A 22707-nucleotide genomic window follows, 5' to 3' on the forward strand; every position below is an offset into this window, starting at 1 on the left:
AAAACTTTTTTGTTTTATTTCCAAACATTCAATATTTCAGTTATGCAATGCCCTATAGTTTTATCTTGGAGAATTGACACTGTAAAAAATAACTCTGGAAGGACGAGGATTTCGAGGTGGCTCGGACGAGAAAATGAAGAGTATGTGGCTTTAGACGAGACATTTTTGTGTAGCTTGCCTTCCTCCCCTCTTCGGAATGGAAGTCGCTGTAGTAGAGGGTTTGGTTTGGTCGGATTATTAGTTTAATGTAGTCCCATCATTTCTCTCAGTCTCAGCCTGAGAGTTGAGTTAGCAGACAGCACTAGCTAGTAGCAGCAGCAGTATCAGACTGATCACAGACTCTACAATACGGCTTTTAACAATAAACACAGATTAAGACTGATCAGATTATCAGTCATAGACATGGGTACGGACTATTTGGTTACAGACGTGAGCCCATATACGAGTTAGTTCGGTTATAGTCACTGCAATATAGGGTCTGTCCTAGTATACGATTTTTGGACCCCCCCCCAGGCCCCCCTCCAGTAATATTGTACCATACCCCCATGGATTTTCATGATTTTATCTCGCTGATGTATTTTTTTTCGACGCTACTTCCTGAAACCGCGGTTTTGACAGGATCTTCTTTTTATTTACTTTTATGAAGATTATTTTAAAGTTGAAAAATAAGGTTTCCGATTTCTTTTGATCCATTTTTTTGACAATTCCTAGGCTGAGCGCCGCGGCAGGACAGGCTGGGGGTTTACCATGATTATTGATTAATTATGGAAAGGTGAAAAGGGTAGTTCGGTAATTTCTGGACCCCCCCCCGGCCTCCCTCGGGGCACCCCTCCCCCCTTCTATAAAATTTGTACATGGATCTCACATGTAACATATGGATATAATTGGTTATGCGGCCGCAGCGCCCGGCCCCCTAGCCTGTCCTAGCTGCAGCACTCGGCCTCCTAGCCTGTCCTAGCTGCAGCATCTACCCAGAAATTTCCGTAGCCTAACTTAACCCTGAAACAGTATAAAATAAATAATAATAAGTTAGCTCAAAATTAGTGGTCTTATACAAAATTGATAGGAGGGGGGAGGGGGGACCCATTGGCGCGTTATAGTAACAATCCTATTTAAAAAATTTTGATTTCAGAAGTGAATACAGACTAGAGATTAAAGTTGCATTTGGAAGTCGTACACTTATCAGCTGGAGCAGAACTATGTGTCGCCAGAAGTCCTAGAGACGTCAATACTAGTAAACGTTTAGTAGAACCATGAGTAAAGTAGAACCAGGAGGAAAGGGGTTCCCGGAGCAAGGTAGACCTGAATCAAAACCCACTTTGAAGAAGACTCCGGAGGGGTTGGTTCGAATGAGAGCTCAGGCTGAGAAGGATGTTATTAACATTCTGTGGTTCCGTAATGGATTAAGACTCCATGATAACGGAAGTCTCCATAACGCTACTGAAGATAAAACGGTAATATCCTTTTTTCGGATTTGGGCAGATTTTTTTCCGGTCCCGGTATGTTTTTCTGAATAATAGCAACCTCATGTGATTATACTTTTTCATTTTAATGAGTTTGAGCTACGTAATGAACTACCTACTACTGCCAGTTGAAATTTGAACCACCGATTCAAGCTAAAGATTAAGGAAGGATTTGAATCGGTGATTAAAATTTAAACCGGCGCTAGGCAATTCAAATTCAATCCCTGGTTAGTTTAGGTCAAGATAGATAGGTATAGTTACGATAGGTTGCTCTTTTTTAGTAGAAGACGGTGCAGATAAATATTCTTTGTTCCTCTTTAACATTTCATTTTTATAAATCTTTCCTTTAATTTTGATAAACTTTATTGTCAGGCTAAGCTACTTCCAGTCTTTATATTTGACGGCGAGACACCTGTAACGAAGGAATGTGAGTACAACAAGATGAAGTTCCTCCTGGAGTGTTTAGAAGATCTTAATGAACAGTTTATTGAAGCTGGGGCCAAGCTCTACTGTATTCAGTAAGTTAATTAATTTTTGAACTTGTTTAAATTGTCATTTTTAGTTAAAAACAGTGCTTAGGATCCGATCCATTTCATTTTGATGTGGATCCGGATCCTGGATTCGCCCTGAAAGGATCCGAATCCGGATCCAGGTCATAAACATTTCTTTAAGATTTACTGATTTTTCAAATTTTCTTTTCTTTTTATCCTATATCTGATAAACTGTTCAGAGGTAATCTCTCTTTTCAACAGTTCACCAAGATCCGGATCCTAAGCACTGTTTATGAAGTTTATATTATTTCATCTTCTTATGTAATTTGTTATTTATTTAAATAGTCCAAAGTATTTCTAATTGAGGGCATAAAATATTTCCTACAGTGCCCGGTGCCCTTTTAATTCTGCGATTAAAAAGGATACCTCAAAACTTTGGAATCACCAATGTGTAAGTTTTCAAAAATGGCAGAACTGATATTTTCTGAAAATTCTCACAATTTCTTTTCATCTTTCCTCGGGTTTGGTTTTATAAGAATAACTGCTAGGTTTGTTTTAATTCTATAAATACTATATAAGTTCTAAATGATATCTGGAAATCTGGTTCGGTAAAAATATCACTGTTAGTTATGTATTTCTCCACCCCCTCCCATCTTTTTATATCATTAAAAAACATGTTACGGAACCTGCATAATTGACTTTACTAGTAGATAAAATCAAATTTTCCTCTGTAAATCAGGAATTCCAGGTCTTTTGTTAAGATCATCGACAAGTTTAAAATAAAAATAGAAATCATTAATTTCATTTGCAAACATTGTTGAATTTAAATATTTTTCCTTTACTTATAAAGTGAACTAAAGGATACTTTATAAAAAAATAAATGAAGCTTTAAAATAAATGCGATTACGTTAACACTCTCTTAAAAATAAATGTCCAGGGGAAATCCTGAGGAGGTGCTTCGGAAGTTGAAGCATCGAGTTCAGATAAACCGGGTCTGCTTCGACCAGGATTGTGAAGCGATCTGGCTTGAGAGAGATAATAATATCAGGAACTACTGTGTTTCACACAAGGTTTATATATAACATATCACATTTTGTTGGGAAATTTGAATTTGTATAACAAATATTTAGATTGTTTAATTTCCCATTATTTTATAAAACCTCTAAATATCGATATTTTATCCGAATACATTTTTTATTTATTTTCTCAAAATTTTTTTCTAAAAAATATATTTCTTTGAATGATGTAGTTACATAGACATTAATATTCTTGATTTTATCCAATCTTGCATTAATCGCATAATAAAAAGAACTTAAACTTTTTCAGATTGAAGTATTTGAACACATCGGAGCAACTCTCTGGGACCCTTTAGAGATTATAGAGGCTAACGGTGGAACCCCGCCCCTCACCTACTCACACTTCTGTCACGTGACCAAGGGTATCGGAGAACCAAAGAGACCCTTGCCCAACATCGACCTCAGCACGGTCAGCTTCTACGAGATTCCTGATTCTATTCTGGCAGAACTGAAAACCTTCCCCGGGGTTCCGACTCCAGAGGATCTTGGGTTTTACAAAGGAGACGAGGAAAAAATATACAAGGTTATAAACAGTATGATTTGTTGAGTTTAAGTGATTTTTTTAACTTAAATACGTTCAGGGCGGAGAAAGAACGGCGTTGAAATATTTCAACCGTCGAATGGCGGTGGAAAAGGAGGCTTTTCTTGATGGATCATTTCTGCCAAACCGTCGTGATCCTGATATCCTCAATCCGCCAAAATCTCTTTCTCCCGATCTCAAGTTCGGATGTATCAGTGTTAAACTGTTCTATTGGTCCACAATAGATGCGTTTAACCAGGTATTCGGATATTATTTAAACTATTAATATACTCCGCAGTATAAGGGGGGGGGGGGCTTACAGTCCCTTTAATTATGAATTAGCTGACAAGATTCATCAACATTTTGTCTTGCAAAATATAATGAAACACACAGAGTCTGAGGTGTCTTAGTATTTTTTTATATCCAACCTTTATATGAGATTTTTTAAGGGGTTATATCTTCTTGAAATCTTAAAAATATACACCCCTGTATTTTTTTCAAAACTATTTGATAGTATAAGACTTGCAAAACTTTTCAACAAAAGAAAGAATAAACTGGATTTTGTTTCAAGGTAAATGAGAAGAAGTCCTCCTCCTATTTGATCGTATCCCAGCTAATTTGGCGGGAGTTCTACTACGCAATGTCCGCCAACAATCCTTTTTTTGCGGAAATGGAACGGAATCCAGTCTGTATCAACATACCATGGAAAGAGGATGAGCAGGTATCAGAAAACTGAAAGAAATCGAAAAGTTTAGTTTTAGATTTGAAAATTATTTGTTTTCTTGTTCGGCTCAGGGTAAGTTAGGTCTTAAACTCGTTGAAATAAAAAAATGATTTCTAATATAAGGTTAGATATTAGGAGAAAAAGAACCAGAGCTGAAAACTTAAGATTGTGATATCCTTAATCCCGATCGGTTAATTAATCTTGAGATTAATAACAAGAGGAGAACAAGCATTATTTAATCTTGAGATTAAGAAAAAGAGAGGATCAAGCATTAATCCCGATATCCACCATTCAAAAGTTCCCAGCTCAGGGATAATATTACGGATATAGAAAGACAAATAGATCTAGAAACAAAAGATAAATATCTAGATGATTATCAATCTCTTGTAAAGCGGTCGGGAAGAAAGTTGATAAAAAACTGATAAAATATTAATAATGTATGCAAATAAAGTTATAATTTTGAGACACAATCATCTAAATACGTTATACAATCCTTTAATACCTTCAGTTAATTCTTCTTCAATCTTAACAAAATTGCCGCCGTAATTTTTTTTGTTCTCCAAATCTCAAGGAAATCTCTAACTAAGGCTCTGGAGAAGTTTAACGCTGCAAGGACGGGATACCCGTTTATTGATGCTGGTATACGTCAGCTAAAGAAGGAAGGATGGATCCATCATGTGCTCAGAAATGCGCTCAGGTATTTATGTCCGGGAGTATATATTTTCAAGTTTCGCCTTCCACCCCTGGTGGGGGGGGAGTATTTTCGATATTCGAAAGGAAAAATGAAAAATCGGACGATAACTATTATGTTTTTTATATATTTTACTCGAAAATTCATTTATTTTCCCTCATTCAGCTCATAAAACCCTTAAAAAAATTACACTCCACTCAAATATACTATACTTACTATCTGGGAGTTTTTTCTAAAGTCTCATTCTTTGTAGGCAGCCCTGTACATATTGTTTCAGGGAAATTAAATATTATTTTTCATTTCATTTCATTTCATGCTAATTTTCCTACAATATCTAATTTGACATTTTTTTCCCAACTCTTCACTTACAATATAGACTAATTTTCTTTCAATATTTTCTCTTAACATCATTCTTCATTAAAGCAAACGTATTTTCATCCAAAGCTTGGTAACATACAGAGATATCTTTACAGAGCATTCTTTTTATGCTCTCCTAAAATTATTTTCTTGAATTGAAGAATACATTTTTTCTTTAATCTTTCTCTCTCCCCACATATAAATTATTCATCAGTATATTAAAAATTTCCTTGAAAACCTTGGTTACGAATTAAAAAAATATTTTCGCTTTGAATGGACATTTTCTTAAATCGTTGATGTTCTTTATATGTGAACCTAAGGGAAATTAGGAAAAAACAGGAGTGGGATTAAGAAAATTAAGAGTAAGAGTGGTAGGTTGGGAAAAACAGAAGTGGGATAGCAGAAAAACAGGAGTGTGAGGTTGGGGAAAAACAGAAGTGGTAGGTTGGGAAAAACAGATGTAGGAGAGTAGAAAAACTGGAGCGGGAGCTTAGGAAAACAGAAGTTGGAGATTAGATAAAACAAATGTGGGAGGTTGGGAAATACAGAGATGGGAAATAAAACAGGAGCGGGAGATTAGGTAAACAGAAGTGGTAGGTTGGGAAAACCAGATATAGGGGATGAAACAGGAGTGGGGGGTTATAAAATAAAACAGTAGTTGAGGTCAGATAAAAATCCTTTCAGCATGTTCCTGACCCGTGGTGACCTATGGTTGAACTGGGTGCACGGAGAGAAACTGTTCCGAACCTACCTAATCGACGGGGACTGGGCGGTGAATGCGGGAAACTGGTTGTGGGTTTCCAGCTCAGCATTCGAGAAATCTCTCAACTACAGGTTTAAAATATGTTCAGTATTCACCCCTCGTGGAGTTAAGCATTACTTAAATCCTCAATTTGGCTGTTATACATTGCAGTTACTATTTATTTTTTATTATTTACTATAATAGAATTTTCTCTCTTTCTCTAATATTCATATTTCAAATAACTCCCACTTTCCCTTACACATTACACAATACACATACTTTTTTCATATTTTTATCTCTAATTCAATTAAATTCCATAATTTTGGAAATAAAGCGGAGAGATAACATTCTAGCGTTTTAAAGAGAACCCGTTCAAGTTTATATGATTTTGTTCTGTTTGTTTCAGCTAAAGAATTAAACATATCATGGAAGGAAGTTGGAAGGTTTTCATAAAAGTATTTATGTATAAAAGATAGAACAACTTCCAGTTGATTTTAGACTTTAAAAGTTTTTTGTCTTAGTTTATTTTTTAGAAATGCAGATTTATTTTTTGAAAATGAAGATTTAAAAAATTAATTCTTAGCCACAAACTCAAATTTTCAAAACCCGATATCTTATGGTCTAAACCTTTGATATTTAAATCTTGGATAAGTGCTGAAGTTGATTCATAATTGTGGGTCAATCCCGAAATGTTAGATTTAATTCTTCAAACAAAAAATTCTCGTTTTATAAATGTAAAACTAAAAACTCCCGAGGAGAAGAAGATAATTTGGTCAAATTGCAGAAAATAAATGTTTAATTTGTTTAGTTACAGCCTAGACCCCAGGGTTTATGGAAGGCACGTGGATTCTCATGGAAAGTACATTAAACGGTAATTATCTTAAATAACCAATACTCGGTTGAAATTCAAGAAAATTGCATGGTTCAAGAATTCGGTTTACCTGTCGACAGACACATATCAACTGGTTTAAAGGGTTTAAATCAACCATGAACATATCAACCAGGCTTAAGCGGATGAAGAAAAAAAATTTAGAAGACAACATAAGACTCAATTGTGTTTTTGTTTTGTCTCTTTTGTTCAGTTAACAAAAAAACAGACTTTTCTACAGTATGTCTAATTTACAACGCGTGCATATGTTTCATAAGACGATCAATCACAATTTTTCATTTCTGTCACGTTTTTTTTTTCTATTGGACTTACTCATTTTTTTAAACGTGACTCTGGCCTCCTTCTCCTCCATTCTTTCGGATCCTCCACGTGGGTTCTTAATCCTCAAGTAAATTAATTTCAATATTTTTTAGATATATCCCTGAGCTGGCTAATTATCCTGTAGAATACATATATACACCTTGGAAAGCCCCGCTAGAAATACAGAAGAAAGCTGGATGCATTATCGGAAAGGTAATAAAGAAAAGGCATTATTTAACCATTAATCCTACTCCTTAAAAAGAAACCCCCATGATAAAAAGAAAGTTTGCGCGATCTGCTATAAAATATTTGAGGGAAATATAGTGAAGTAGGTTAAAAAGCTACAAGGCTGCCTTAGCTCACATTTCTCATTGTTTTGTTTTGACTTTTCCCCAAAGCTTCAAAAATTATCTTCCCCCTTAAAAACTGGCATGAATATTGTACATATTGTCGTGTTTAGTACTATATATTTTGTCTGAAATAGAATATGAATATAAAATTCAAACTTCCCAAATCAGCTTTTTACCTACAAATAATTTTTAAATGGCGCAGCTGGGACCGGTAGATTGATAAGTTGCCCTATAAAGAGTAAATACATTGTTGAAAGACACGAATTGTCCAACCTGATGTTATAAAAGAACTGTAAGCGTAATTTCAAGTGCCCCTTGATGCAAAGATGACAATTCAAGATTCTCAACGGTGCCCTTAAACACTTTGTCTGATTAAGTATGAATTCAATATCATTGTTTGTAATTTTGAAACCAGCTTATATTCAATTGTTGAAACCATATAGAAGTTACTTGCACACTTCTACTGCAGGAAATCAGATGATCAGAATTTAAAGCTGTAAACCTAGAAAAACTAAAATATCTTTCACATTATTAATCAGATAGACGGTTTTAATGGTACCGTTGTGAATCGGACATTGCAATCTATGCAGGATGTTCACTTGAAACAGTCCTTTTTAAAAGTCCCGTAATTAAATTTCTCTCAGATTGTCGTATCTGGCCGAACACGTGAAAACCTCTATTCTCTCCAATCATCCTTATAGAGCGGGAAAATTTTACCTCAAAACGTGTCTTTAATCACTTTTCATATTCCCTCACCTCAGCCAACACGTGTTTTATAACATGGATAAAAATAAATTGATTTTAGAATTTAATAAACGCTCTTGCATAATTTAATTATTTTCTTACACAATTTACAATAGAATTATCCCAATTATCCATCCAATTTATTTTAATTTTTTTTCTATCGAAAAACACCATATTTTTTCGGCTATGCTTTATAAATTAAATGTATGAACATGAATTAACATATCCATCTTTTATTTTTTACTTTTTACCGTTGGTTAGTTCCTAATAAAATTTTTACGGCTGAACCGATTTGGTTTAAATTTTTTGTGAAGTCTCCTCGTCCTATTCTATATGTGTTAATGGCCAGTCAAGGATAAAAAGTTTCTACTTATACATAAATTAAAATAAAATCACCTGCATGGCAAGTTAAGTGCGAAATTTAAAACTTTTTTTCGATTATAAATGGAATAAATGTTTAAAAAATAATAAATTTAAAGCAATTTGTAAGTTTTTTTCCCGTGAATTTTCCCACGAATTATTTTAATATACTTCATATTACTGAAATTTGTATTCCTTCCATTACAGATAACAATATTTTTATAAAAAAAAATTATGGAATAATTTAAATTTTCTATTTTGTAGAAATAATTTGTTCTATTTAGGATTACCCGGAGCCGATGATAGATCACGACGAAGCTGTTGCGCAAAACCGTCAGGAAACCTTAAAATCTTAATATTTTTCCACATTCTTCTTTTAGAAATTTTTCACAATCAATTCTCCAAAAATCATGTATTTTTATTCTCACGGATATTTTTCTCAATTTTAGTATTTCTACTGCATTTTATTCGCTGTCTTACTGATATTTAGATTTTTTCTTTCTTTTCCTTTTGCGCTTTTATTAAGATTTCCTTCTTGTTTTCCTTTCATTCTGTTGTTCTTTTCGCGTTCCCATTCCTTTACTTTCAATTGCCTACTCCCTTTTTCCTGCTCATTCATTCTCTTTTGTTTTTGTCCTTTTTCTTTCCATTCCTATTCTTAATTCTTTTCCCATTCCTCTCTGTTCCTTTCATTTAATTCCTTCTTTTCCTTTTCTTTCCTGTTCTTAATTCTTTTCCCTTTTCATTTTTGTTCTTTCAGTCCTTGCCTACCCTTGCTCATTCAACTCTTTCTTTCTTTTTCCCATTCCTATTCGTAATAATATTCCCATTTCTTTCTGTTCTTTTCATTTTTTCCCTTCCTTACTCATTCTACTCAGTCTTTCTCCTTATCATTCCTGTTCTTAATTCTCTTCTCATTCCGTTTCTGTTCCTTTCATTTATTCCCTTCCCTTACTCATTCTCTTGTCCCCTCTCTGCTTAGCCAATTCTCTTTCTACTTTTTCCTTACTGCTCGAGTAATTCCTCCATCCCGTTTCATTTTAACACTTTCTATTCTCTCTCCCGTTTCCTCCCTGCTCTAATTTCCTGATTCTTATTCTCGCTTCTTTAAAATATCTTCATAAATTCTCCCTATTTGCTTCAGGTAATAGCTCGTACCAAGTCAATAGATATATTTTCAAATATTATTCATTTGGTTTCTTTAGTTCTCTATCTTGTTCTCTGGTCAGCATTGTGTTTTAATATTTAATAAAAAAAGAGAAACCATTCAAGTGAAAGAATCTGTTTATTCCTTCTAGATTTTCGTTGTGAAATCTTATAAATAACTTTATAAATTTTACAAGTACTAGACTATTAGGACGCTTCGCGTCCATCTTCCATTTCCATTGTGAACATGTTCTCTCTGTGTACATAGTAAAACAAAAACAAAACAAAAAATTCGTGGATTTCATAAAAAAAGGAATCTCAAATTTTTTAATTTCTATATCTTTGCAACCTGTGAGTATAAACCTTTGATATTTCAAACTTAGATTATTTGGTCTAACAGAAGGAATAGTTTGAAATATCTTAAGGTCTACTACATTGGGTTTTCAAGATGTAGGGATAAGAATATTTGAGTTTGTGACAAAAACTTTATTTCTTTCGGGGATTTTCAAAATGTTCAAGAATAGAATTTTGATGAGGCAAATTTTGGAAATTCGATCACCATAAACCTTCCACGGGGTCACGCGAGGTCCCACAAAAAAAATTTGGCCCGATCGGTTCAGCCGTTTTGACGTTTATTGGATACAGACTGTCAAACAGACAGACTTTCTACTAGAAAATTGATTCGATATATTTCCTCAAAAATTATGCAAAGAGAAGATGCACAAAAATTAAGATTTGATAATAGATGATGCTGAGCCTTCAGAAGGATCTTCTGACCCAGGAGAAGGGTCAGCCGAACCATGTCAGACCTTCAGGGGACTTAGAGATCAATCTTTTCTTCAGGATTCACGGTAGGAATATTTATTGTTGGACAAGTTGTCTTTTCTCTTTTCTCCGTGGCATTGGAAAGTTCCAGAGGTGCATTGTAATACAAATAAAATTAATTTTTTCCCATTTTTTTCCACCCATGCTTGTTAATAGTCTTCTGGGATAACATAGGGTTTCTTTCTTCTATCTAGCGCTGCCATCACACTTTTACACTTTTTTAAAAAAATTTTCCCTATTCGGTAAAAATTTTCATTTCTGGAAGAAAAAATATAAACACATATAATTTACCAATTTTGCATTTGCTCTATGTTTTGCAACATTTCTCAATCTACTCCACCATTCCTAGCAGCCGTGGTCCTGGATTCTGTGTTAACCTAACGTTATAAGTCTTCTGTAAGCCACTAATGTTTTTTTTGTAACTGCTAAAAAGTGTCCTTACCATAGTCAATGATGCAACTGACAAAATCCCAAATTTCATCTCTGATAAAAAAGATAAAAAAACCTTTTATTTTGCTTTATTCGGGTTATTTTAACCTCTTTCACATGAAATTATAATTGGTAAAATTTGGAAAAAATGTATATATTGGAGTTACTGCCATTTGGGAATTATTCTTGGGAATTAAAAGAATATACATTGTACGGAACCATTATCGATAAGGACGCCTTTTATCGGAAAGCTTTTAATGGAAGTTTCAAAAACAAATTTATTATTTTTATATATTGTTTTTTGTTAAAAAGAGGCTTGAACTTAAATTGTTAACAGTTTTTTAAATTTAATGCTGTAAAATTTAAAAAAAGTTTTTGAAAAGAAATAGTACATAACCAAAAGATATCAATTATGAATAACAAAAAGCTATTTAAAAAATAATATTTTTTCTTAGATTGATGGAAGAAATGAACCCAAGTATATTTCAAGACGCTACTCCTAGGATTTATTGGCAGTTTGTGATTATCCTAAATCACGTTCCAATGAACCTATATTTTTACTTTACAATTGAATATTGAGAGGTCAAGGGCGTATACAGAAATAAATCATGGGGGGGGGGGCAAATTTGAACTGTAAATTCAAAACATTGGGCTTCTTGGATATCAGGCATAAGTCCACATACAGTCCAATTACCTTGCAAGTACTACTTTATCTCTCCTTTAAACAGTACTAGCAGAAAAAACATGTTTCTAAAAAATCGACATTTTATTATATTTTTATGTTAGTATTAAACTAGAAATAGTAAAAGACAGTTTTGAAAAAAAAAAATTCTAAGAGATGGAAAAAAGGACAAAGGTCCAGAAAATAATTTTATGGTGGGGGGGGGGACTGATTACGCCCTTGTGGGAGGAAGTCTCGGGACCGTGTCTGTAAAATGTTTTCGCATGTTGTTTATTGTTTAATCTCAAAGAGAATCTTTATTTTTCAGTGTAAAACTTTTTAAAAGTTCAGAAACATACGATAAATTATTCTTTTTGGTAACAAATTCATAAATATTAAACTGTCCCCAATCGTTGCATACACTTTTTTCCGAATCAATTAAATTCGGAGGGGGGGGGGGGTATTGTTGACCCAGAGGACCTTTTTCTTAATTATAGTTACGCACTGACGCAGTTACAGCATTTTATACCTCAAAAGTAAACCAAGAAACTTTTTACATTGTTTTTGCAAAACAGCAAACTCGCTATTTTTGCAAAAGACCGCACCTGTTATTTTTGCAGTAGACCAAACTGGTTAGTTTTGCTAGACTCCAAACCCGTCATTTTACTAGTCACTAAACTAGTCATTTTTGCTAGAGACAAACTAGTTTTTGTTCGCAGGAGCCCAATTTTTTTTTCTTTTAGAGAACAAACTGGTTATTTTTGCACGAGTTGAGACTGTTTTATGTTGTATGTACCCATGTGATATTAAGTATTATGGAATCTTATATTGAAATAAATGTTACTAGAACGATGCATTTTATCAGAATCACAGTTGTAACTTGTATACAGGAGGGCATTCAGACGGTTAGCCATAACTCATTTTACAGGACAATAGAATAGCACGGACATATTTAGGAATAATTCTTAGGTGTAGTAGCTATCCATTTCTTCTCTTTTGGAAAACGGAGGAAAATTTAAGCAGAAAACCAAAGAATATGGTTCGCTTGAAGAATTTTGAGGAGGAAGACGACATTTCATACAGCATAGATTTCTTAGATCTTGCAAGATACTTCGTATTACATGAATTTTACTAAAGATAAGAATTAAAGTTTTAGTATTTCCAGCTAAATCCACTAGGAACTGATTATTCTTATAAGATATCGGTTCACTCGAGACGCCTTTTCTCTTTTATCTGACATGATGCGCTTTTATCCCTCTGTGGAATTTTTATTTTAAACAATTAGACTGAATCTAACACAAGGCGTCCAAATAAATTGATCGTCTCAGAGTTCCAATATTTGACAAATAGAAGTTTTTCTGCATTAATTGTTCTTTTCAATATGTAGGTTATTTTCTCTTTTTATCTGTTAAATGTGCGGATTTAAGATCGAATGATTTTAAGATATTCTTTACTTCACATAACATTTATATAAATATTTGGTTTGTCTGTCTGTAATCCAATAAAATAATTTTTACTCTGACCAAAGATTGTTTAATCAAACCGATTTTTCATAACAATTGGTAAAACCGTGAATCTCGGGATCAAGCTTCTATCTCCATCTTGTGCAGACCTGTGGATTAATAAAATCCTGTCACCCGGCTGATTGTATCCTCCGGGATCAGAGACTCGTCTCTCAAGTTTAAAAGTTGATCCAGTGTTTAGTGAGATCGATCATCGAGCGCTGTTGATTAGCGTCATTTTACTCAAAAGTTTTGACTTAAGAGAAAACATTTTCCTACTGTAAAATACAGCTAACTGAAAATACAATGAAATATTAGCTACATTCTAATAATCTCAAAAAAGCCGAAATTTATTACTTGTATCAGTTTTAAATTTAATTGAATTGTTAGCAGCTTGAGTTGAAACCACCTTTCATTGTTCGCGAACACTCCCTTGAAACATATAGATATTATCTTCTCATCTTATCCATATACGTATTTAACTTTTGATAGATAATCATGTTACAAGGGTCAGAAGGAGGTGTAAATTGATTTTAATAGACAGGACCCCCCTTCCTTCTTTCAATCCTTTTTTTAAGCACTGTTGAACATTTTTGTCAAATTCCCGGATTTTCTTTCATTTTCTCCGTTCTTTCTCTTGTTTTTGTTGAATAACCGAACTGTTTAAAATCCTTCTCTTGAGCCTAGAAACAGATCAGATTACATCTTTTTACTCTCCCTGCTTTGCGGGTCAGTTCAGAAAATATTTAAAGAGACTGTTCACTTTTTAAATCCGAGGGTTGCAGAATCATTAAGCGGCGAGAACATTCAGGTTTTTCATATTCCTTGGGATGCAGAGATATGGGTACACTGTGAGACCCATGAAACTGTTAAAAGGAAGACGACAGTTAGACTCATTTTATAATTTTAACTACATATTCCAATTAAACAAAGCAATTGTGCAGGCAGACCCTCTTCACTTAATATTTTTAACAAGCAACTGAAAAACTTTTGCCTTGAAAAAAATACAAAAGATTGCAAAAATGTTGACTTCCTATTCCATAATTTCATAAGTTTCTCTATAGTTTACAAACACAAAATTAGCTACTAACAAAGAGACTTATCACGGCCTAAGACTCTTTTAAACCAAGCTTATACTTATACATATACCATCTCCAGTCCATGAAACCATATTATAAAAAAAAACTGAATAAATTGTGTACAGTTGTCTCTGATGTCACGTTCCCCTGAATTAGTATTAATTTGTCCACCAAATTTGAAAAGAACTTATGCACGGAGCATTTCGAATTTTGAAGTTTTTAATACATAACAGAAACTATTTTTATGAAAAATAGCAGTAAGGAGGAACGTAAGTGTTACTTCAAGTTTTTCCTCAAAAAGCTTAGACAATGTACCCTTCTGCAGCGCCATTTTTCCCTTGTACTAGGGGCACCCTCTTCTTAGAATTTATACTTGAAACATTTAAAATGTCAAATAGTCGTAAATATGTTACGAAAAACTGGAGGGTATGACATTCCTCTCTTTCCGAGTTCCATCTAATCCCTAACTACCTATTTATTCTTGACAACTAGGATCAAGTATTTATGTTGGAATTTGAATATTCAGAATTTTGAGGATTTTCTCAAAAAAGAAACATTAACACCTAACACTGGAGACTAGGACAGTTTAGTGCTCATTTGTGTTTCAGGCTTTTCTCTGGAATTGTAAGAGCAATCTCCTACACTTACAATTTACTAGATTTAAAGCGGATTTTGCTGCGATTTCAAGGCTTTTAGAGCGCTTCGTGCCCCTCTTCTAGCAACAACTTCAGCGTTAAAATGTTGTTTTATAAGCGGTTATTTTTTCTTTGGAATTGTAGAACTCAACATTTTGCGGATTTTTCTGAAAAGATTGATAGATTTCTAAGATTAAAAATTCGACATTTTTGCGGGGAAAAAAAGTTTTATTTTTTTCAGACTATAAACCTATAGTTGTGCGAGCAAGAAGCCACAAAAGTTTGGGTTTAATCAGTTTAACTGTTTTACGTTTATTGGATAAAGAACGATAGACAAGCCAAAGGAACTGAGTTTTGCCACAAACTCAATTTTTTTGTCATATTTCTTTGCAACCCAATGTCGTAGATCTTTGTTTTTTAACTATAAATTCTGTTAGATTAAATAATTAAAGTTTGAAATATCGAAGGTTTACACCACCCGGGTGCTGAGATATAGGGATTAGAAAATTTGAGTTTCTGGCAAAAACTGAGTTCCATTATATACAGATGGACTTGATTTTGTTCTTTTATCAAAAATCGGACTACCTTGCTTTTATTATAATTGAGAATAAAAACTTCTCATTTCTAAGGAATTTAACGTTGTAAGATAAGTGATCAATTTAAAGCTTAAAAAGAAGTTAGATATTTATTGTTAAAAAAGTGGAAAAACTTACTCCAACATAAATATGTAACTATTTACTTTATAAGATAAGTATGATCCTACCAGTGCCTTGGATTTTTATATCTACGTAATGTCTGCATGCTCTTAACAATCCGACATTAGCGTTTACTTACTTTCAACTTATTGATTTTAATAATTATTTATATAATTATTAAATTAAATTATATTATCAATAATGTGGAAGATATCGTCGTTTTTTAAAGCTTGACAAGTGTTTACTTCTCAGAATTTACTCCGATTCTGTAGCCATAGAAACCCGCAATTCACTTTAATATGAAACTTCAATTAAAACAACAAGTTCGGAGAAAGAAGAATTAGGATAACTCCATAGTTTTGAATCAGACAAATCTTTAAAAGGTACCGTTGGGTATCGGACATGCGCCTTTCTTAAATAGAGTCAAATGAATTGATCTTTCCTGTCTTTTCAAAGTAACACGAAGTTGGGGTTCTTTTCTCAAAACTGAGAGAATATTATCATCACTCGTCAGGTCTCTAAATTATAACGAACAGCGCACACAACCCAATATTAATTAGAGTAAAGTTTCAGCAATCAATTTATTGAGTTCTAACAGAATAAGAAACATTTATCAATAAAATCTGAACACTAATAAGAGAACTAAGAGTTAAGAAACAAGACAGTCGTTTGTGATTATCCGAACATACAGGATTGAAGATTTTTAACAGGCAGTAGTTGCTTTTAAAAATTGGACTAAGATTTATTATCACAGAAATATGTTATTTCTCTGCTAAAAACAGTCTTTCATTTAGGGTATGAAGATGAAAAATGTATAAATAATGGGTTGTACAGGCAAATCTATGTTTACACAACAATTTTAAAGATTCATACCTTCCTAAAATGACCCCCCGCAAATGGTTGATCGTATGACGAATTAGAATTTATAAAAAATCTACAACTTCAGTTTTTGAGCTACCCTGAGAGGATGAAACTTCAGAGAAGACTGTACGGAATTAAAACTGTATGTTCCTTTTTATTAACAATTCTCTACAACTGTAGACATGTTTCTTTTTGTTGCAGTATCATTAAATAACATTTAATTTAACATTGGAATCAAGTCGTCTTCTTATCTCATCCGTTGTGGTGAACCCTGTACTTAATGGAAGGGGGGAATTTAGGAAAATACTCGAATACAACTGGTATTACATGATGTAAAAGCAATTAATTTGAACACTAAAAACATTTATAACATTTATCAAATCTGTAACATTTAACGAGTCATTTTTTATTATTTCTTTGTGAAAAAAAATCTTATTATAATTAGAGGAGAGAGCTGAGAGAGGTATCTATGTTTTAAAAACTTCCTTTTTTGATCTAAATAACAATATCAAAATGCTTAAATAGGAGCAATTTAGTGATTTAATGTTGGATTTAGGATAAGTATAAATAAATAGGAAAAATTTTAACAATATATTCTTCAATGACCAGGAAATAACAATTGGGGTACGCAGTTTTTTTCTTGGCAAGGGGGAGGGGTATTTATTTACTGTTTTTATAAAAAAAACAGGTACAGATTTCTAAATAGATATTCTTGTAATAAAACGTTTGACACCTTGCCTTCTTGAAAACAATTTACGTTCTTAAAACTTCAATATCATAAAAAAAAATGTGAGAAAACATTTGCTTAACTATTTTTCTAAAATGTGACTATTGTGTTATTCAAATAGAGAAAATTGATCACTACCAAGTTCCAAGTCATTGGAAATAAAACTTAAATCATTTAAAAACTTTGTACACGGCAAAACGTTATTAATTATTATGAACCTAATGATTTCGAAAAAATGATTTGAAATCATTCCATCAAGGTGCTGTGACCGCGATCATCCATTCTGCAGGAAGGTCGAGTCCTATCTGAAAATAAAACTTTATAATTTGGGTTGAAAATATAAAAAAGAAGAGAAATTTACCCCCGGCCCTCCAACTCTCAGATCAATTTAAAATACAGGGGTATATGCCCAGCACCCTTAAAAAAATGGTATACTACTTAAACTTTAAACATCCTGTTCAAAGATATTTTCTTAAAAATGATAGATCGACAAAAGCATTATTATAAAACTTACACATTGGGGAACAATTATTTTTACGGAGTCATGAAAATAAAAACCCCTCTGAAAATGGGCACCCTTAGTTTTTTTAAATGCATGTACAATGTACATATTTGATATCAGGTAGGGGGGGGGGNTGAGTATGTATTTTATGTCTCAGATTATAAAAGATATGTGAATAATGCTCCAACCTGAATTCTTAGAAAAGATGACTGATTGAATATTATTACGCTGATGCTAGGGTAGGACGGGATTGAGAACGTTTTCTTCCAGTTTCCATTCCTCCCTCCGCATCCTGGGTTGGCAGTGCTCGGCTCCGGGATAGTTTTCTCCGGGTCTTAGTTTCAGCTTGGGATTCATCTAATGTATCTTGTACTGTAGAATCAGGTAGATCATAGAAAGGTAAATCAAAAGTTTGAAGATCAGAATTAACTAGGTTTTCCAAGGTAGGTATATCCAGATGATGTATCTGGAGCCGGATATCCTGAAGAACCTGATCTGTATCCATCTCCTGTTCCTCCTGGTGAGGTGTATCCACGACGGTTTCCTCTCTACAAACCTCGAGGTAGGATCCTTCACATATTGTTTCTCCGAACTCTATTCCCATACTCAGCTCCGTCCGTCGGTCTTCTTCTTCAACATCCTGGTTTTCCGGGTCCTCCAGGGGCATAGGACTCTCACAGCTATAATTATGGTCTTCAAGGCTATCCCGTCTTTCCATCCTAGGTCGAACAATATCAGGAGAAGGGCTGGGTTCAGGTATACTCAATAAATTGCTCATCAGGTTTCTCATATACTCCTCCAAGTACTCAACCTTCCGCTCCAGTACCCCGACATGCTCTTCCAGCAGGTCATTGGTTAATATAGTTGACATGAGCAATATCTCCGACGACAAATCTCGTTCCTGAACCGGAACCTTGGACCCGTTCTCTCTGGGATCAAAATCTGCAGGTGACTCTGCATTATTAGGTTCTAAAGAGATCTCCTGATGCTGATTAAACTCCTGCAACGATTCAAAAACTAGTTTACACGGATCACAGTAATATTGCGTAGAAAGATCTTGACAATTGTCTACATGCTTAAAAGCTGCATGGGTCCATAGCGCATTCTCTGAACCAAACTTTCTACTGCAGAGAGAACAATAATATTTATATTTGGATTTACAAATAGGTGTTTCATCGCCGCTAATGCAAAGAGTTGGTTCTGGTTCTATTTGTTTCTCATGGTGTATTTCAAGCACATGTTGGTCATGTTCTGATAAATTTAAAAATTGTTGATTACAGTTACAGCATTGTATTTCTACGGATAAATCTGGGTTCCCTGGATGCTCAAATGATATGTGTGTCCAGGCTGCGTTCTCTGTGAGAAATTTTCGCTCACATTTTACGCAAATAAACTTTTTGCGATTTTTTGGACCCATTTTGTGGCAGTGTATAGTATGTGAGATCAGCTGATTGAAAATCTACGAGGCTACCTGCCAGTGCTCTGGAGTCGGGGAGAGGTCGTGTCAGTACAAGAATTTCAGGCAAACCAGCCAGATCAGGCAAGTCGATACAGTGCAACAAATTCAGGCAAAATGTTCGACCTACTGTACTGCTATACTGCTTTCCTATAACTCTCTCCCGCCAAAACTTGGGCGCAAAGTAGAGGTGAATATAAGGAGGGGGGGGGGTCATATCTTACAATAATACAGATATGTTCAGGGTAGTAACTGAGCGGAGGGAGGGGGCAGGGGCGTACGAGAGCATTTGTGTAGGGGCCCCTTGCCCCCTTAAAAAACCTTTTTTGAACAAATTATTGATACCTTTTTTAACTATTCGATCATATACACACGAGCGGGGGAAGGCAGGCGGCCACGAGCCACCACTATTACCCCTTCCGTGCCACATATAAGGTTTTTTCTCTTCCGGCAGTCATGAGCCACCACTATTTCCCCTTCCGTACCACCACATTTGACTCTTCCGGGCAAAACTACTTATTTAAATGGTATATTAAGGGCCTTTAAAGTGTGATTTTAAAAAATTCAGCAACGTCACGCAAAAAAGCACAACTCAACCCAATTTTTCAATTCTACTTAAGATTAATATTTTGTGTGTTGAATTCTTAAGTTTTACGATGAAATTTTTGACAAATTTGACTGAGTATTGCATCTTGAAATATCACAAAGTCTAATGATTATTTAATTACTGACTCATTATACTAAATCCATCTTAAAATCACTCATTAACCGCATGTCCGACCTTTGAAACCTTCATTTCTTCATCGTTTCGGAAGCAAGAAATGCGTGAGTCACTTTTGTAGAGAAACCAAAAATAAAAATAATCAGTTTTCAATATGGGAAACATGGATATTTAATGCAACATCCATTCCTCAAGGGGGGGGCACGTGTATTATAGAGGGGGCGGGGGGCTCAGCCCCCCTCGTACGCCTCTGGGAGGGGGGAACGATCGCCCGAATTTTTGCTGGATCAGATTCCAGACTCCAGATCAGGGGCGTATTTTCTGGGGGGGGGGGTGGTACCCCTGAGCACCCCCTAGATATGCATCCACTAGGCCCCCTATAGGACCTATAGGGCCATAGGCAGGCTCTAATATATTAAACTTGCATATATATTAAGATTTTTTTCTTTTCTTATCAATTGACAATATCACAATTTGTGGCCATTTTATGATAATTTCTCAAATTCTTTCTTGTACCTTAGTCTAATTTGCAATATTTTTTTTCGCGGGGATCATTTAAAATCCATTTCAGTCTCTCGGAGCAAGATGTTTCACGCAGATTTAAATGATTGATATGATTTAAGATATACAATATAATCAAAAAAAATATATATATTTTTTAAAGGGAGTGACCGGCTATGTAAGGTAGTTGAACTGAGTATGCAGTGTTGTGGAAAACTTCTTTCGGATTCATTTGAGACATATTAAACTTTTTAAAGATCTGTAAATCATGAGTTTGAGCGTACATTCGACTCTAAAAACTCCTACTTTGGGGGTGGATACGTTGATAAAATAAAAATGAATCTTATCATTGAGAATAAGTAATCTTGTTCAATTATTGTTTCTATTTTCACATTATTCTGGTTTCTCATTATTCACAAAGATTTTCGCAGATTTTCTAGAATTATTATTGAAAAGACGACATTTGAAGAATTTGAAAAAATCTGCGAATAAATTCAAATAAGATAAGAAATTCAATTTAATAATGAAAATGAAATAATCGATTTTAGCATTGATTTTTTAAAAAATTTCTTTTGAGAAATATGTTCCTAACCATCTAATTAGATTACTGTATAGTTTTTACTTTATTCTTCGTTGTCTTTTTTTGATAATTTAAAAAAACTAACTCTGGAAACGTATCCACCCCCAAAGTAGGAGTTTTGAACGTCGAATTTGCGCTCAAACTCAGGATTTACAGATCTTTATAAAGATTAATATGTCTCAAATGAATCCGAAATAAGTTTTCCACAACACTGCATACTCAGTTCAACTACCTTACATAGCCGGTCACTCCCTTTTTTTGCTGTATTACTACTAGCTGTAGTTAAAGTAATATTACTGTGAATTATCATGAAATATAAATCCTGACTGCCATGTCTCAAAATAATTTCATCTACAGAAAACTGTGGAAAGGAAAAAGACATATATAGTAATCCTTAATTAGTAACTTAGTACGTATATAGTATACACTACGTAATTGCCGTGTATCATGTTCATTGAACTATTTAAAGTCATACTTGAGTCTAAAAGTCGTCCTCCTATCCTAGAGTTTTCTGGTTCTCACTCTATTTATATACTTCACTTGTCTGTTTGTCCGTTATCCAATAAACGTCAAATCAGTTGAACCGACCGACCGAGCCCAAAATTTGTGAGGCAACTCACATGGCCCAAGGGAAGGTTTAAAACTGGTTTAAAAATTTGTGCGGGAAAAAATATAAATATTATTAATTTTTAATTCACCAATTTAGAGCCTAGTTTTTATAAAATCTTAATTATATGGTTTATAGCCTATTCAATGACCCTCTTAAAAATAAAAACTAATTTGTTCAAAAATAGTGTACCTGTAAAATAGTCATATGATGAACTATAATAATAAGATATTTAATGTATGTCATGAACAAATAAGTTTTAACTTTTAATGTTTTAACATTGCTATGTCTAACACTGTGTTAAAATTTCCGGTTTACGAAATGGAATTTTACGGTTTATGTTACGTAAACCGGAAAAATTTACGGTTTACGTTACGTAAACCGGAAAAATTTCCGTATTATGTTACGCAACACATATCTGGATCATTCATTTTCAAAATTTTGTTCAGGAAAATGAAAACCCTAAGATTAATATAGGTTTTAAGCTTTAATGTTTCTTACTACGTGTTTTTTTTAGGGGGGTGCACATTAACCGATAAGTGGGGGCACAAAAAAAATTCGCTCGTGAGGTTTAGAACCCCAAAAAGGTCTTGGAGGCCCTCGGCTAAGTGGTTTTCCCCTCAATTTAATTATCCTCATGAAAACTCCCGGTTAAGTAGTAATTTATCGTTTAATCTCCTGTTCCTGTTCAACGAAATAACCAACCTTAAATTCCCTCCTTTTTTAATTCCAGGGAGGATAATTACTTATCCTCCCTATTTACAGGGAGGATAATTACTTATCCTCCCTCTGTGATCCATACAGATTTATCAAATAAATAGTTCTCTAATTTAATTTTATATTTACATTTATCACTCTCTTAATCATAAAAAAGGAGGGAATTTAAGGTTGGTTATTTCGTTGAACAGGAGATTAAGTTATTAGTGGTGGCTTTAGTGACTTAAAAGATTCAAATAAACAAGGAAATTTTGCATATGAAGACGACCTAACTCAATCTTAAGTTATTAGTGGTGGCATAAAAGATTTTATTAAACTAGAAAAATTTGCATATGAAGACGACCTATCTCAATCTT

General features: G+C 34.0%; 2 protein-coding genes across 10 annotated transcripts; one reads left to right on the forward strand and one right to left on the reverse strand.

The window, feature by feature from the left end:
* The first annotated feature begins 251 nt into the window (after nt 1-251).
* On the forward strand, nt 252-12622 carry LOC111701054 (cryptochrome-1). 8 transcript variants are annotated; one of them, XM_023472199.1, is made up of 16 exons: nt 252-406; nt 1133-1454; nt 1836-1981; nt 2892-3024; nt 3281-3553; nt 3612-3809; nt 4122-4271; nt 4862-4971; nt 6007-6156; nt 6873-6935; nt 7367-7466; nt 8992-9045; nt 10599-10704; nt 11563-11689; nt 12022-12097; nt 12282-12622. In XM_023472199.1, exons 2-14 carry the CDS (start codon nt 1254-1256, stop codon nt 11565-11567), a joined length of 1689 nt encoding a protein of 562 aa, XP_023327967.1. In that variant the 5' UTR covers nt 252-406; nt 1133-1253; the 3' UTR covers nt 11568-11689; nt 12022-12097; nt 12282-12622. The 8 variants fall into 8 exon arrangements, with proteins under 8 accessions (XP_023327967.1, XP_023327991.1, XP_023327943.1 ...); XM_023472223.1 differs by having other exon boundaries at nt 12022-12037; nt 12288-12622; XM_023472175.1 differs by having other exon boundaries at nt 12022-12622.
* A 3623-nt stretch (nt 12623-16245) lies between these two features.
* LOC111701153 (uncharacterized) lies at nt 16246-19372 on the reverse strand. Of its 2 annotated transcripts, XR_002765155.1 has the most exons (3): nt 17958-19372; nt 16818-17572; nt 16246-16556 (listed from the first exon to the last, which is right to left on the reverse strand). XR_002765155.1 is itself a non-coding variant. In XM_023472323.1 (2 exons), exon 1 carries the CDS (start codon nt 19184-19186, stop codon nt 17993-17995), a length of 1194 nt encoding a protein of 397 aa, XP_023328091.1. In that variant the 5' UTR covers nt 19187-19372; the 3' UTR covers nt 16247-17572; nt 17958-17992. The 2 variants fall into 2 exon arrangements, 1 of the variants encoding a protein (XP_023328091.1); XM_023472323.1 differs by having other exon boundaries at nt 16247-17572.
* Nucleotides 19373-22707: the final 3335 nt, after the last annotated feature.

The sequence above is a fragment of the Eurytemora carolleeae genome, unplaced genomic scaffold, assembly GCF_000591075.1.
Source record: "Eurytemora carolleeae unplaced genomic scaffold, Eaff_2.0 scaffold97, whole genome shotgun sequence".
In the NCBI taxonomy this organism is placed as follows: Eukaryota; Metazoa; Arthropoda; class Copepoda; order Calanoida; family Temoridae; genus Eurytemora; species Eurytemora carolleeae.